The sequence below is a fragment of the Pelodiscus sinensis genome, chromosome 1 (genome assembly GCF_049634645.1).
Source record: "Pelodiscus sinensis isolate JC-2024 chromosome 1, ASM4963464v1, whole genome shotgun sequence".
Lineage (NCBI taxonomy): Eukaryota > Metazoa > Chordata > Testudines > Trionychidae > Pelodiscus > Pelodiscus sinensis.
The window spans coordinates 318547382-318563830 of NC_134711.1; the positions used below are offsets into that span (position 1 = coordinate 318547382).

At 46.9% G+C, this 16449-nt stretch overlaps 1 protein-coding gene across 1 annotated transcript in view; it reads left to right on the forward strand.

Annotated features, from left to right (window-relative positions):
* The first annotated feature begins 1014 nt into the window (after positions 1-1014).
* Positions 1015-16449, forward strand: part of LRRC32 (leucine rich repeat containing 32) — a 31490-nt gene continuing 16055 nt past the window's right edge. Inside the window, exons 1-2 of the mRNA XM_075919528.1 lie at positions 1015-1367; positions 15206-15293. Of these exons, the coding sequence (XP_075775643.1) occupies positions 15210-15293 (84 nt within the window). The 5' untranslated portion in view covers positions 1015-1367; positions 15206-15209. The remainder of the gene's footprint in view (positions 1368-15205; positions 15294-16449) is intronic.

Genomic DNA, 16449 nt, shown 5'->3' on the forward strand with positions numbered 1-16449 from the left:
CTGGCTGTGTCTAGACTGGCAAGTTTTTCAGCCGTCTACACTGGCTGCTTGAATTTCTGCAAGAACACTGACGATCTCATGTAAGAAATCAGTGCTTCTTGTGGAAATACTATGCTGCTCCCATTCGGTCAAAAGTCCTTTTGCGCAAAAAGGCCAGTGTAGACATCTCAGATTTGTTTTGCGCAAAAAAGCCCTGATTGCGAAAATGGCGATTGGGGCTGTTTTGCGCAAAAGCGCGTCTAGATTGGCACGGACGCTTTTCCGCAAAAAGTGCTTTTGCGGAAAAGCATCCGTGCCAATCTAGACGCGCTTTTCCGCAAATGCTTTTAATGGAAAATTTTGCTGTTAAAAGCATTTGTGGAAAATCATGCCAGTCTAGACTTAGCCACTTAGTTTCTGAGTGCCAAGGAGATTACCATGCAGGTTGGTATGGCTGCAAAACAATATATGGATTCAGAAACCAGTAACATGTAAATCAGAACACATATTTTACATTAAAAATCTGCTCCATGGATGAGCACATGGCCTGCAATCTGGTATCACGTCCATTTAAAACTAACTCCACTAAAGTAAACGGAGTTGCTCTGAATTTATGCCCGTGTCAATGAGATCAAAATCTAACCCAAGATTCCCCTTAAAAAGCAAATATACACTCCTCCTTTCAAACCTTAAAATGCAGTATCTTAGATATCAATAGTTGGAGTCGAGAGGTCACAACTGCAAAGATACAGCATTATTTATAGCAGCTGAGAACCCAGACCAAAGGGCCAACTTTTGCTCTCCCTTATAAACGCTGGCCTCTGAATGACTTCAGATTTCCCCTCAAAATAATGGACGGTGTGATCTAGCTCAAGCTCCCTGAAAATGAATGTAACACGAACCAGACCCACATCTGTAAAACAGAGATAATGTAGGTACCATTGAAATCTGCAAAGGGGATTTCTGTTGCTATTCACAGAATGTTGCAATGTGTCAATATGAGAGGGGCGTTATTATCAGCCGAGAAACTCCAGGAAATAAGCCAAGGTTAAGCGAGTGAAATGGAAAACAAAAAGAAAAGCAGAGGACACACATTTAAAACCTATTACTGAGGTGTACATTCTTATGCTTATGGGAGGTTGGGAATATATCAGAGCTGATGACTGCTGAGCAATGAATTCAAGGGCCAGTCTATTGGGAGTATTTTTTTTTCTCAGTGACTTAAACTTCTGTCTGAGCTCTCAGAGTTTTTAGTCAGCTGGCATGTAGCAGAGCTGTGACTTCCCCAAGGAAACCCTTCCTCAACTTTCACTGGAGGGCTGTCGGGACAGCCTGGGAGACGAAGGCTGCTTGCAGAAGTGAAGCTTCCTCATTCATCCAAACAGCAGGTATGTACAGCAGCGAGTTAAACTTTGGTGCTGCTGGAAAGTTGAGCCAAATGTTTCTCTGACTGCAGGCAAAAGTGGGGATTCAGGAACTTGGAGCTGCAGCCTTTTAAAAAACTATACCACCGAGGATGAAGGTAGTGTTTAAATGAAACCGGATTGTCTTTATGAAGGGGCTGAATAATTGATTAAATATACCATGCAGTGGGCAAGATCCATAACAGCTGTTTGGCTAAATCATTGGGGAGCCTATTACAGTGGCTTGGATCATTTAAGTAAGTTTTACAACAAAACTATTGTGATGTCTCCTCTGTGTTTTCACTACTAATAAAAATCATAGTGAGACTTTTTGGGGCCAGGCCAGCATGTTCATACAGTGCTTGGTATAATCGGGGTGCTACTGCAATGTGGGGACATAAACGAATACTATAGAAAGCCTCCTGGCTCACCTTATGGGTCTGAGTACTGGGAAATAAGCCAGGAGACTTGAGTATCCTAGCTCTTTTGCTGACTCACTGTCCAGCCTCAGGCAAGTCATTTAAGCTCTCTAAGGTAGGGACAGCAGTATTTCATTTACCTGTAATCACTGCCATTAAAAGGCAACCTTTAAACTTCCCACTTGGTGGTCACCGCATATGAGATGTCATTCTAAGCATAGAGGGAAACGGGGGGCTCAGAGGCCACTGTAGGTAAATGAAGGCTTATTCACCCCAGGAATTCTCATTCTTGATTAATATTTGCATGATGCCTTGAAAATATGAAGCGCTGCCTCGGTGCCCAATATTCTTTTTCAAAATCTTCCTCCCTCTTAGTCCCTTGCCAGCAAAGGTGCTGGAAGCAAAGATGCTGGGGCCAGTGGGGCTGACAGCCACATGGGCCCCAGGATAAGGGGGTGGGTCCACACCCTCTGGCAGGGGCGAGGCCTCAGGTGAAAGGTGTGGGGCTGGGGCAGCCATTCCTCCGCACTGCTGGGATAGCAGTGCATGTCCCTCCCAGCCCTTACCCACATGGAACGACACTCTGGTGGCAATTCAAAGGGGGCTCGGGCTCTGTCCATTGCCACAGTAGCAGGGGTGGCGGCCGGGCATCCCAGACCCTTTAGAATCACTGGGTCGGAGGGCAATTGCCCTATTTGCCCCCCCCCCCCAATTGGTGGGCTTGGATAGGGGGCTGCCAGATGGTTTCCATCATGTCCAGGGTTTACAGTTTGGTTCAGCATCTCTCCACATCCCCACTGTACAGACTGTTCCACACCTGTGCATGCCAGGGTTAAGACAATGGAAATGTCTATCCAAGTGTTGTGGTAGCCACCGTGGCCCGAGGATATGAGAGAGAGAGAAGGTGGGTGAGGTGAAGTTGATCCAATCAAAAGATATACCTCAGCAAACCTCTCTCTCAAAGAAAATAGCATGAGAGCCAACCCCAGCAGCATCATTCATAAAAATGTGTCTGTGAGTGTCTCTTAACAAAGGTCCAGGTTACTCAAATCAGGAAACTTGTCTTTTTAAATTGAAAAGGGGAGTTTCAATTATCTTAATATGTTAAAAAATCTCTCTTATTTACTTAACCCATCCGATTGCTTTTTTAAGCAAAGGGTTACAGCTTAGTGAGCAGCTCAAATATTTTGGACTTTTACCTGAAGAATGACACATTATTCACAAGAGGGTTTACTGGACACCATCCCAGTCAGTCAGAGACATCTCAAATTAATTTCTTGGTCTCGTTTTTATCTCCTTTCAGATTATAGAATACATACCTCTGTCTGAATTCTTCTTTACAGATTGAATGCTCTTGGAATAATAAATACATAATCATAATAATAGCACCACACTAGGTCAAAGATTCATACTCATCTGTCTCAATTGACACACATATAGAGATTATATTCACAATTATTCTTATTATGATGGAGCCCCGGGGTCAACCATTATGCTGGGCAACATATGTACTCAGAGCAGTAGACAGCTCTGAAGTCCTCGTGATGTAAATAGACAAGACAGACATAGGAATGAGGAAGGGGTATAGAAAGCTTTTTTCAGTGTGTGTAGGTTTACTTAAGAAGGAACAGTGAAAAGGGAAGAGAACGAGGGGGACAGGAGAAGAGGATAAAAAGGTGCAGAGTTTCCCATGGAAGATTAGTCCAGTGAGGAAGCAGTTAACAGGGCTGGGGTTCGCTCCTTACTCCTGCCCTTAGAGAATTATTTCTTACTTTTCAAAGGTAATGTAATTCATACAGCTCTGAACAGAACCCAACCATCTACAGACAGACCCTGCACAGAGAGCTCTGCCTAGGGGGTTGCATTAGAGAGCAATTAAACTAGTGATGGACAAACTCCAAAGGTCTGGAGGTTCGATTCACATAACCACCCAGAAGTGTCAATGTTTCTACAAAACCCCTTGCAACTGACCACTGGAAGTTTCATGTGGACCAGTTTCTGGAATGTCTACTACTTTCCACTCTGGGGCCGTGCTGGGAAGCCCATGAACACGGCCTTTGAAAGAAAGGAGCAGAACTCTGAGCAATGAACCTCAGGCCTCATTCTGCTGCCACTGAAGTCAATGGGAAATCCCAGCTGAGTTCACCGAGAGCTGGAGGAGGCAATGACGTGCACTGTGACCTTGGGACGTGATTCCACAAGATCACAGGTGCTCTCCACTTTCATTGACTTCACTGAGACTTGAGGGTTCTCAGCCCTTATGGGAGAGAGCACTTGATCATAATATCACAGCTTCCCAATCTGCAAAATAAGGATAATATATACCTCACGTTATTGGGATGCTCAGGATATATAACAAGCTCATGTCTCCACATGACAATTGCTAAGTGTCATTGCAGCCAAATTCCAGAAGAGCAAATATGAAAATATGGCAGATGGAGGTTACCCACATGTTTCAAAATCTTTAAAACATTTGAGATCAATTCTAGGAATAGGGAATAGGAAATAGCTGAGGAGATTTCATAGTCTTTCCCACAATGTTGGTTCATCTTTCACTATAAATCCAAATTTCCCACAGATCTGACAGTCCAACCCCCTACATCCAACCCACAGGAAATGTGACTTTTCACTAGCACAGAGCATTGTCTTACCTTATGTGCCAGTGGTGAATTCTAACACCAGACAATTTGCTACAGTTTGGGTTTGAAAAGCTCAATTAGCCCCGCTTCCTGGATTATTCCAAGTGCTGGTAAAAAAACCTTTTATTTAAAAACATTTTTTGGGGGTCAACAAGGACTTTTCTACAAAAGTGAAGCTTTAGTGAAAAAAGAAATTCTGTTTCTGTCAAGACTTTCTGCTTTTTCATCAAATGTCCCCCAATTTTTTTTTTTTTTTCATTTCAATGAAATTAAAGTATTTTTGCACTGAAGGTTTTGCAACAAACACCTGAAAAAATTTAATGCACATTTTAAAAGAAAATATTTTAAAGAAATATTCATTTTTGGTGATTTTTTGCCAGGAAATTTCCCCGGCCTCAACCAATCTTAATCATTCCTCATAGCTCATTTGCAAGTGTCTTTTGAAGCCTAATTCTAAAAGTGACAGAGTGGGATTCACAGCTTTTCCTAGGAGTTGTTTCCACAGCATACTACGTCACACACTTCAGAAGCTTTCCAGTCAGACATGATTTTCTCCTTCTCTGTTTGTTATTGTTAATTACTGCTGGTATCACACCACAATCCTCTCTTCTCTGGTGTCTATGGCATCCCTGCACAAGGTGCATTACAAAACCAAACAAAACATCAAAAGTCCTGCTCCAAAAAGCTTATTTTTGACCACAGGAAAAATACAGACTCTATAGAGCAACATTCCAATGTGTGAAGGTTTAGCGACCTCAGTGCTGAAATCAGCATAGGGAGGAATTTGCAGGACTGGGTTTTAAATAGGAAAAGGCCCTGGAAGAGTAATATTGTGCGACTGCTCCGACCATAGGGGGCAGCATGAAATAATACAGATTTAACTTAATTCAGAGTAAATCTGAAATCACCATACTATCTTAATGTTAGAGGTAAAATATTCTTTGGCAATGATAATATCTGCTTGAAGGAACAGTAAGTGGCCACTGCCAGAAATCAAACCACTGGTCCAGATGCAGCAGGGCCCACCCCAGAAATCTTTAGTCACCCTACTCCCATAAGTAGTCCCATTTAAATGTACTCAGTTAAGTCATCCAGGGAGTGTTCTAGCCAAGAAATGAACTTCCATTTACTTCAGAGTTATATCAGGTCCCTCTGGACAAACCAATCAGTAAGACAATTTGTGTGAGTACAGATTACTTCTGTGAGTAAGGATTCAGGGATGAAGGGCTTCACTTGCATCAACACCATCTTCTAATTTACAATCCTGAAATCTCAATTTATTTTTAATGTAGAGATTCAGGGACTTTGAAGTTGCCTATCCTATGCTCTGTGGCTCCTTTATAGCCCTTTAGGAATGTAGCTCAGACACAAAAACCTAAAGTAAACACACTGACTGATCCATACTCAGAGTCAAATGACATCTACAAAGATAAGATGAATAATTCTCAGGGAAAACAGTGGGCCCAAACCTGAGAGCCCTGCTCAATCAAAATTCCTGTATTTCTCAATACAAGCTTTCCCCAAGTAAGGCTTGAAGGAGAGTCCCATAGTAGCTAATTTTCTTCTTAATCCAGTGGTTGCTAGGACCCAGCAAACAGTCAGGTGAGGAGTCAGAGGGGAAACAAAGGACATAATTTAAAGCAGACACTGTCCCAAATAAGGATATTTCCCTTCAAATGTCTCAGTTTCATCTCAGGCTGAAAGTTACCAATGAACCGCTCCATACGCTGAATGGGGAAGAGTGAAAAATAATGGTGATCTAATCTGTGCTGTGGCTGACTAAACTCTGGAGAGATGGCTAAGAGGTTTTTTTTAATAACGGAGGGTGGGAAAGCTAATAACTGACACACAAAACAAAGTAAATGTGCTGTCTTCACTCTGTTCTTAAAACCAGCACATGCAAGAATGCATAGCAGAGTCCTGGTGTACATGGCTCTCTTTGTATTTAGTCTGTCTGACGTGTTAAAAGAACACACATTGCTGCTTTGCCTCTTTTTAGTTTGGATGAGAAAACAATAATAATTGTTTAGGTTATAACTGGCTACATTACAGAAATCTAATCATGGGGAAATTAGGAGTTTGCTGTTGTTGCTAAATGCAAATGACAACATTTAACCTGTATTAATGTTTACAGTTCAATGCTGATAAAAGAGATTTGGTGAGCTTGTCATTAAGGCGATGGATGGGGCTCAGGAGATGTAATTCCCTGTTGCTGTAGTCCTTAGGTAAACCACTGATTCTGTAACCCTCAGGTTTCCTATCTGTGAAATGGAGCTGTATCTGTGATACTTCTTTTCTCCTGCATTTCGTTGGTTTCGTCTGTCTAGGCAAGCTGACCCAGTTGCTAAGGTTTGGCATGGAATAGGAGAGTCTTAGGGTACATCTACAATGCAAGGCTATTTCAGGATACTGGAGGTATCCCAAAATAGCTACCCTGCATCCAAGGAACGTGCCCATTATTTCAAAATATTTTTTGAAATAACAGACGTGCTATTTCGCCATCCCTGTAAACCTTGTTGCACAAGGGATAAAGGATGGCTCAAAATAGCACTTTATTTCAAAATTTGGCACCGTGTAGACGTGCCAAATTTCAAAATAGCCTATTTCAAAATGAGATACATAATTCGCACTATGCAAATTGTGTATCTTATTTCGAATTTAGAGTGCAATGTAGACACACCCTTAGTCTCCAAAATTCCATCCATTGTCCCACTGTGAAGAGGGAGCTGGGATGAGATGAAGTCTAGGTGGAAAGTTGTAACATTAAAGATGCTTTGAGGCTCAGCCCTGCTCCCTCTGAAGACAGTGGGAAACTTCACAATAATGGGAACATACTGGGACTTTAAATGAAACAGCCTGCGTGGCAGAGTCTGAGGGGTAACAACAGCTCCTGTTACAACAAGTTACAGTTCCAGCACTTTGGGGAATCCTGGATTGTCAAAACCATCCACTCAGTTGTGGCTGGTCAGGTTTTGTTGGTGTGATATCTCACAGACCTTTTTACCAGGCAGTGGAGTGGATGTACAGCAGTGGGTGAAACCACAAAGGAGCAGCACTGGTGGAAACTAAGCAAAACTGGAGAAAGCTCCTGACCTGGTACTTGCTCTGATAGTGATCCAAAGGAATAGAATCATCAGGTCTAGTTGTTCTTGAAAGAGAAGATCTGATTCCATGCTGCCCACAGTTAGCGACCCTGACATTGCTGATCTGTGTGGTCTAGAGGTTAAAACAGGAGACTAGGAATGGATTCTGCTGCTTTGGATACCAGTGTAATAGAGACCTCATAAATGTATAGAACAGATCAGTTTTTTCCTCTGCCACTCGCATTTACTCAGTGTCCCTAGGCAAGTCACTTAGCCACTCTAAGTCTCACTTTCCTGATCTTTTCCAATGCCAGCAATGCCCCTCTGCCATGTATATTGGCCAGAGTAGACAGTCTCTGCGACAAAGGATTGCTGGACACAAATCAGATATTTGAAAAGGTAACACAAGAAACCTGTAGGGGAACATTTTAACTGGCCCAGGTTAATGGATCTCCAAGTTATCATATTATTACAAACCAATTTAAAAAACCAGCTTGAAATGGAAGATGCAGTCAAGTTTGATACCTGCAATAGAAGTTTAAACAAAGACCTTAACTGGATTAGCTGCTACATTCCACATCCTAATGACATAAAAAGCCAAGCAACAAGTACTTAAGAGTATTTAGAACCTACTCTATCAGCTTCATTTAGCATGGACACTCTAGTTGACAATTGTTTCCTATTTTTTCCTTCTCTTTCTCTCCCCATCCCCTCTTTCTCTGCTATTTATTTTGGAACCTTAACACCCTTAACACCATTCAGCTGAAGAAGCTAGTTGTGCCCATGAAAGCTCATGATGCTATCTATATTTTTTGTTAGTCTCTAAGGGTATGTCTACACTACCACACTAGTTCGAACTAGGGTGGTAATGTAGGCAACCGGAGTTGCAAATGAAGCCCAGGATTTGAATTTCCCGGGCTTCATTTGCATATTGCCGGGCGCCGCCATTTTTAAATGTCCGCTAGTGCAGACTCCATGCCCACGGCTACACGCGGCACGGACTAGGTAGTTCGGATTAGGCTTCCTATTCCGAACTACCGTTACTCCTCGTGGAAGCCTAATCCGAACTACCTAGTCCGTGCCGCGTGTAGCTGCGGGGCACGGAGTCCGCACTGGCAGACATTTAAAAATGGCGGCGCCCGGCAATATGCAAATGAAGCCCGGGAAATTCAATTCCTGGGCTACATTTGCAACTCCGGTTGCCTACATTACCACCCTAGTTCGAACTAGGGTGGTAGTGTAGACATACCCTAATGCTGTAGGACTATTTGTTGTTTTTAAAGTTTTTTTCAGTTACAGACTAACACGGCCACCCCTCTGAAACCTTCCCTATCTCGTCAGGGGAGGAAGAGATGATTGGCAGAGTGCCCACAGTGCCCACAGCCGTCAGCATGTGTTTCTATTATGGTGCACATCCAAACATGCCTCAGTGCACATAATAAAATTTGTTCCACCCGTGGATGGAAAAATGTAGGGGGAACATTGGCTGAGGAGAGTAATTCATTACAGTTTGTGAAACACTCAGAGATCTTCAAATTTACAGCGTCCTTTTTAATACAAAATATTATTATTAAAAGCACCCGAGGAAAATACTTCCCTAGCAGTAATGCAATGGATGGAGTTCATCGCAAATAGAAAATACTTAACACTGCATACTTTGGAGCCATACTCCTCATGACATATAGGGGCCTGCCCTACATTGGGCAAAGATTTCTGTGGCAGAAATTATTGGGCAGAAATTATTTCTTTTATTTCTTTACATATGAAAGATGCAAGAGCTCTGGGTGCCTCATCATTATTTAAAAATCACAGATCATATATACGCATGTCAGACTTTCGTCTTCTTTCAGATACAGTTAGCTAATATCCTATGAAGACAATTCCCTCTCTCCCCTCTATTTTTACTCCAAAACAACCCCACAGTTGAGTCCTGCAGCATGTTCTGAAAGTCAACAATTTTAGGCTCCTCTTAAATTAGTGGGGAGAGAATTTTGGAGAATTCACAAAAAACCCTCTGCCACAGCTAGTGTACAGCACCTTCCACTGGGATTGAGAACACTTTGCCAACAGTAGCTAAATGGCTTCAGAACACCCCCTAGAACACTACCCCCATTTAGAAATGGGGAAATCAAGGCCTGCGGGAAATTAAGAATCTTTGATCTCACTGCAGTCAGTGTTCCAGCATGAGATAAAAAACCAACAGGTATCACAGCTTCCAGATTTCCACCCCACCCCCACATCAGAAAAGTTACTACATTGGAATGAGGAAAATATGCACAAAAAATAGAGCAAGTCACATGTGACCTGAACTTCCCAGGGCTTGTTTCCTGGAGCCATCCTTGCTGTTTGCACATGTGGCGAAGAACGTGCAGAGTTACACTCAGAGGAAGCCTGGGCACTGGGTGTGAAGAATCAAGCTGAACGATGGGGCAACGCGTTGGCAAAGAGAAAAAGCAAACAGCACTGCAAATGGAGGTCTCGAAAGGGAAGTGATTTGTATTGCCTGGGGCTAGAGCCCAAAAGGGGACTTCTGGCAGAGATAGCTAGAATGTCCAGGCCTTGCGTCCTACTGCAGCGGTTCTCAATCAGGGGGCCTTGAGCTAGTGTCAGGGATCCCCAGTGCCCTGAAACTTGGCACCCCTGAGGAGCTGAAACCAGGAGCAGAGCTGTGAAGGTGAAGCCCTGAGCCCTAGTTCTCCCTGCAGGACTAAAGCCCTGAGAACTGGCACTCCCTGGAGCTCTGAGTCTAAAGTCTTGAGCTCTGGTTCCCTCACAGGGTGGCCTCCAGCCCTACAGGATAAAGCCCTGAGCCCCTGATCGCAACTGAAGTCTCAAACCCTCTATGGCAGTGTTTCTCAAACTGTTCCGTGGACCAGGGGCTCCGCGAGGTTGACAAACTGGAAACATCGATGGGTACAACACATACAATCAGGGGACCGCTGGGGCGCCGCATATATTTTTACGCATGTAAAGGGCTCCAGAGCCCAAAAAGGGCTCCTGCTGCTCTATGGATAAACCCCTCACCCTAGTGGCTGAACCCAGGACACACATACACACACCAGTTGGCCTGTTAGCGAATGTGTCCTTTAAACACTGATTCGGCTAAGTGGTTTCCACCAACTAAGAGCCACTCCCTTTGTTCAGCCTTGAGAAACTCAAGAAGGGAGGAATTTTCTGGAAGGTTTGTCAGGTCTATGACGGCAGCAGTAACATAGAAGAGTTCTTCAAGATCAGGGGTCCTGGGAGCTAAGGCAGGTGAATTATATCCACAGCTCTGCCATTGATTAAATACAAGCAGCCTTGAGCAAGACACGCAACCTCTGTGCCTCAGTTTACCCATCTGAAAAATGGGAATACCACTACTAATCTTCATTATCTCGGGAGAAGCAGGGGGAGTTACCTCTTTCCTCAGAAGCATGAAGGATGGAGATAAGGCAGTGGATTGGGAGGGCCAAGGCTCTGTGGTGGCACTAAGCAGTCTCTTTCAGGCACCCTGGTTGGTTCTCATTCACGTGCTCAGGGTGTCACTGATTGCCATACATGGGGTCAGGAAGAAAGATTTCCCCAGTTTGATTGGCAGTGAGCTCAAGGGGTTGTTCTGCCTTCTTCTGCAGTGTGAGAGTGCGGGTCACCTGCCAGGATTTATCTGACTGTTGTTCACAGAGTCGCTTCTCTGCCTTTGCGGGGGCCTCAGCCATTGGTAAAGCTTGATATCTCCTATTCGCTGCCTGAGGAATGTAACAGAATAGTTCCTGTGGGCTGTCCCACTTGGGACTACATGATCTGATGGTCCCTTCTGGCCATAAACTCTATGAATAGGGCTCAACCAAATTCATGACCATAAAGATGCATCACAGACCATGTATCAGAGGGGTAGCCGTGTTAGTCTGGATCTGCAAAAGCAATAAGGCGTCCTGTGGCACCTTATAGACTAACAGATATATTGGAGCATAACCTTTCGTGGGCAAAGATCCACTTCGTCAGATGCATGTAGTGGAAATATCCAGAGGCAGGTATAAATATGCAGGCCAGAATAAGACTACAGATAACGAGGTAATTCAATCAGGGAGGATGAGGCCCACTTCTAGCAGCTGATCTGGAGGTGTGAATACCAAGAGAAGAGAAACTGCTTTTTTAATTAGCTAGCCATTCACAGTCTTTGTTTAATCCTAATGAAGTTAATTCAATCAGGGAAGATGAGGCCCACCTCTAGCAACTGAAGACGGTGGGTATGTCTACACTACAAAGTTAGTTCGAACTAACGGACGTTAGTTCCAACTAACTTTGATAGGCGCTACACTAGCGCTCCGTTAGTTCGAATTTAATTCGAACTAGCGGAGCACTTAGTTCGAACTAGGTAATCCTCATTACACAAGGATTAAGCCTAGTTCAAACTAGCTAGTTCGAATTAAGGGGTGTGTAGCCCCTTAATTCGAACTAGTGGGAGGCTAGCCCTCCCCAGGTTTCCCTGGTGGCCACTCTGGCCAACACTAGGGAAACTCTACTGCCCCCCTCCCGGCCCCGGACCCCTTAAAGGGGCACGGGCTGGCTACGGTGCCCGTGCCAGGTGCAAGCCTGCCAGCACCCAGCCAGCAGACCCTGCACCTGGCACGGATAGAGCCACCCACCCGATGCCCCCCAGCCCTCCCCCTCTTCCCGGGACCAGGCTGGCGGCTCCCGGGAGCTTGCCCGGGACCGCAAGAGGCGGGCACCCGCCTGGTCTAGTGCGGACATCGTGGACCTTGTCCACGATCTCCGCACTAGGCACAGGAAAGTGGCCGGCTTGGGCAGGATAGCTGCCAGCCTGGCCACCCAGGAGCAGGTGTGCAAGAGAATCAAGGGGGTCCACTGAGACCCCCGACCCTGAGTTTACAATGGCTGTCCTGGGTCAGACCAAAGGTCCATCTAGCCCAGTAGCCTGTCTGCCGACAGCGGCCAACCCTAGGGACCCTGGAGGGGAAGGACCGAAGACAGTGACCAAGCCATTTGTCTCGTGCCATCCCTCTCCAGCCTTCCACAAACCTTGGGCAGGGACACCACTCCTACCCCCTGGCTAATACCACTCCATGGACCCAACCTCCATGACTTGATCTCACTTCCCTTTAAACTCTGTTCTAGTTGTAGCCTTCACAGCCTCCTGCAGCAAGGAGTTCCACAGGTAGACTCTTTGCTTTGTGAAGAACAACTTTCTGTTACTAGTTTGAAGCCTGCTACCCATTCCTTTCCTTTGGTGTCCTCTAGTCCTTCTTTATGGGAACTAATGAAGAACTTTTTTGTATGCACCGTCTCCACCCAACTCCTGCTTTTAGAGACCTCTATCCTGTCCCCCCTCCGTCTCCTCTTTTCTAAGCTGAAAAGTCCCAGTCTCTTTAGCCTCTCTTCATATGGGACCTGTTCCCAACCCCTGATCATTTTAGTTGCCCTCCCCTCTCCCACCTCCTTTTCCCAGTCTCCCCCAGTTTTGTTCAATAAAGACAGATTCCATTTTGGAAGACACGTTATCTTTATTTTGTACATCAAGAAGAGGGGCTAGGGAAGGGTAAGTGGAAGGAGGTGAGGGAGGAATGGGGCACGAGTCCCCGATGGGGAGGACTGGGCTGGCTCTGTGGGCTTCTGGGGGTGGAAGCTCTCCTGCAGCCCCCCAATTGCCTCCTCTCCCCAGATGGCAGGCTGCGGCAAGTGCAGCCGGGCTGATGGCCGAGTGCTGTGATGTGCCCAGTGTGGGCACTCAGGGCACTCCAAGCCAGGACTGCTTTGCAAGTGGGGCACCCCTGAGAACTGTCTGTCCGGGGTGGGGGTCGGGACCCTTTAAGCACAGCCCTCAGCTAGCCTGAGACAGCATTTCCACGCTCTAAGTCCTCCTCTGATGCCCTGCCGGCACTGCTGCCGGCCATCCTTAACCCCGCTTCAGGGTCCACTTAATGTGGATGCGCTAGTTCGAATTAGAAAAACGCTAATTCGAACTAGTTTTTAGTTCTAGATGCGTTAGTTCGAATTAGCGCTGTAGTGTAGACATACCCGGAGAATGGCTAGCTAACTACAAAAGAAGGTTCTCCTCCCTTGGTATTCACACCTCCAGATCAGCTGCTCGAAGTGGACCTCATCCTCCCTGATTGAATTAACCTCCTTATCTCTAGCCTGATTCTGGCCTGCATATTTATACCTGCCTCTGGACATTTCCACTACATGCATCTGAGGAAGTGGGTCTTTGCCCACAAAAGCTTATGCTCCAATATATCTGTTAGTCTATAGGGGTATGTCTACACTACCCTCCTAGTTCGAACTAGGAGGGTAATGTATGCATACCGCACTTGCTAATGAAGCCCGGGATTTGAATTTCCCGGGCTTCATTAGCATAAGCGGGGAGCCGCCATTTTTAAATCCCCGCTGCTTCGAACCCCGTGTAGCGCGGCTACACGGGGCTCGAACTAGGTAGTTCGGACTAGGGTGCCTATTCCGAACTACCGGTACACCTCGTTTCACGAGGAGTAACGGTAGTTCGGAATAGGCACCCTAGTCCGAACTACCTAGTTCGAGACCCGTGTAGCCACGCTACACGGGGTTCGAAGCAGCGGGGATTTAAAAATGGCGGCTCCCCGCTTATGCTAATGAAGCCCGGGAAATTCAAATCCCGGGCTTCATTAGCAAGTGCGGTATGCATACATTACCCCGCTAGTTTGAACTAGCGGGGTAGTGTAGACATACCCTAAGGTGCTACAGGACTCCTTGTCGCTATCACAGACCATGTAATCTGGTCTCCCCCCCGTGAAATCAGGTGTGCTATCCTGTCCACAGATTTCAGGGGGAAAAGACCAGTTTTTCTCAGATTGGGGGTCCTGACCCAAAAGTGAGTTGCAGGGGATCACATGGTTATTTTGAGGGGGATGGTATTGCCATCCTTATTTCTGCTCTGCCTTCGGAGCTGGGTGGCCAGAGAGCAGCAGCTGTTGACTGGGTGCCCAGCTTTGAAGGCAGAGCCCAGCCAACAGCAGCAGAGAAGTGGCAATACCATCTCCATGTCACCCTTACTTCTGTGCTGCTGCCTTCAAAGTTGGATAGCCAGCAAGTGGCGACTGCTGACTAAGGGCCCAGCACTATAGGCAGCAATGCAGAAGTAAAGGTGGTAATACCATACCAGTCCATCCTTATGTTTGTGCTGTGGCTGGCAGCAGCACTGCCTTCAGAGCTGGGCTTCCGGCCGGCAGCCTCCCCTCTCCAGCTGCTCAGCTCCGAAGGCAGCGCTTCCCCATATCTTGCAACCCCACCTCCCAACTCCTTTTTGGGTCAGGAGCCCTACAACTACAACACCCTGAAATGTCAGATTTAAATAGGCAGTTTTGACAGTCTGGTCAATCACTTAGGTATGTAAGTGGGAGTTGTCAGGTGCCACAGTGTTTGAAAGTCTGGCCGATAGCCTGAGATTCACAACACAAATCCTAATGGGCAAGCCATAGAAACAGTCACCCTTAGTGCTTTCCTGCCATCTCTCTCCTACTTCATATGTTCTCTTCTCTATAGAAATGGGCCAGATGGCTTTGCAAATGAAGCAAGCCCCGAGGTGGGGTAAGCTCTTCTATTAGGCATGAAAGTCCACGGGCCCATCTGCGTTGTGGACCCTGCTGTCCAGTGACTGCTTGGACTTCCCCCATTTTGCTTGAACCCATGTTTGCTTTTCCCTGCAGAGCCATGAAACTGTATCTGTTACTCTTCCTGGCAGCAAATGGAGGGATCTCTAGCCATCGGCCCTTGGAGGAGTCACCCTGCAAAATGGTAAGAGATACCCCATGGAGGAGCCATCTCCTCTTGCATGTCTCTTCTTGATTATTATTCATTGTACTAGAGTAGCCCTTAGAACAGCGGTTGTCAAACTTTTTTTTCTCATGACCCAGTTGAAGAAAATTGTTGATGCCCACGACCCAATATAATTTGACCTGAGTGTGGGCTCCGGGGGAGAGGACGGGTGGGGGGGAGAGGGGAAGGAGATGAGGATGAGAGCTTTGGAGTGTACGAGGGGGCTCTGGCTTGGGGGTTGTGGTCCGGGCTGGGGCAGGAAGGGCTTGCCTCAAGCAGCTCCTGGTCAGCAGTGCAGTGGGGGTGCTAAGGCAGCTTCCTGCCTCTCCCGGCACTGAAGGCCATGCTGCACCCCAGAAGCGGCCAGTAGCAGGTTCCCAGCCAATAGGAATGTGGAGTTAGAGCTCAGGGCAGGGGCAGTGCATGGAGCCCTGTGTGTTCCCCTCCCCCAACCCAGGAGCCAGGCCTGTTGCCAGCCATTTCTGGGCTGCAGCGCAGTCTGCAGTGCCAGGACAGGCCTTAGCCCCCACGGATCCCCTGATCCCCCTGCAGCTACGAGACCCAGTGCCTCACATTCCATAACCCAGCACTGGGTCCCGACCCATAGTTAGAAAACTGCTGCTCTAGAGGCCCCCAATGAGATCTGGACCCCAGTGCTGCAGGTGCTGCACAAACATACAGTACCTGGCAGTCTCTGCTGCAGTGAGCTTGCAATGTTAGGGCCTGTCTACCCTCAGGAGGAGGCGCGGCTCCCAGCTATTTCTGCTCAAGCTGGGGCACTAACCATAGCAATGTGACCAGGGGGCATGGGCTAGTCACCCAACTATAACCTTGCACATGATCTTAGCCTGAGCCATTGCCCACCAAGCAGGTGGATCCAGCCTGTGGAGGCCCTGCTGCTCCCCCACCCCCTGGCCAATGAGGGTCTGAGGGCGGGGGAGCGTTCGAAGCCTCCTCCCGCCCTGCCAGGAGCACGTGGCGCTTTGAAGCGCTGCGCGCTGCTCACAGGGTGCGGGGGAGAGTGGAGGAGGCTTTGCGTTTTCCCCCATCCCCAGGCCAATCAGGGTCTGGGGACGGGGGAGCTGCGTGAAGATTCCTTCGGCCTGCCCCGGCCCTGCAAGGAGCCCGCAGCACT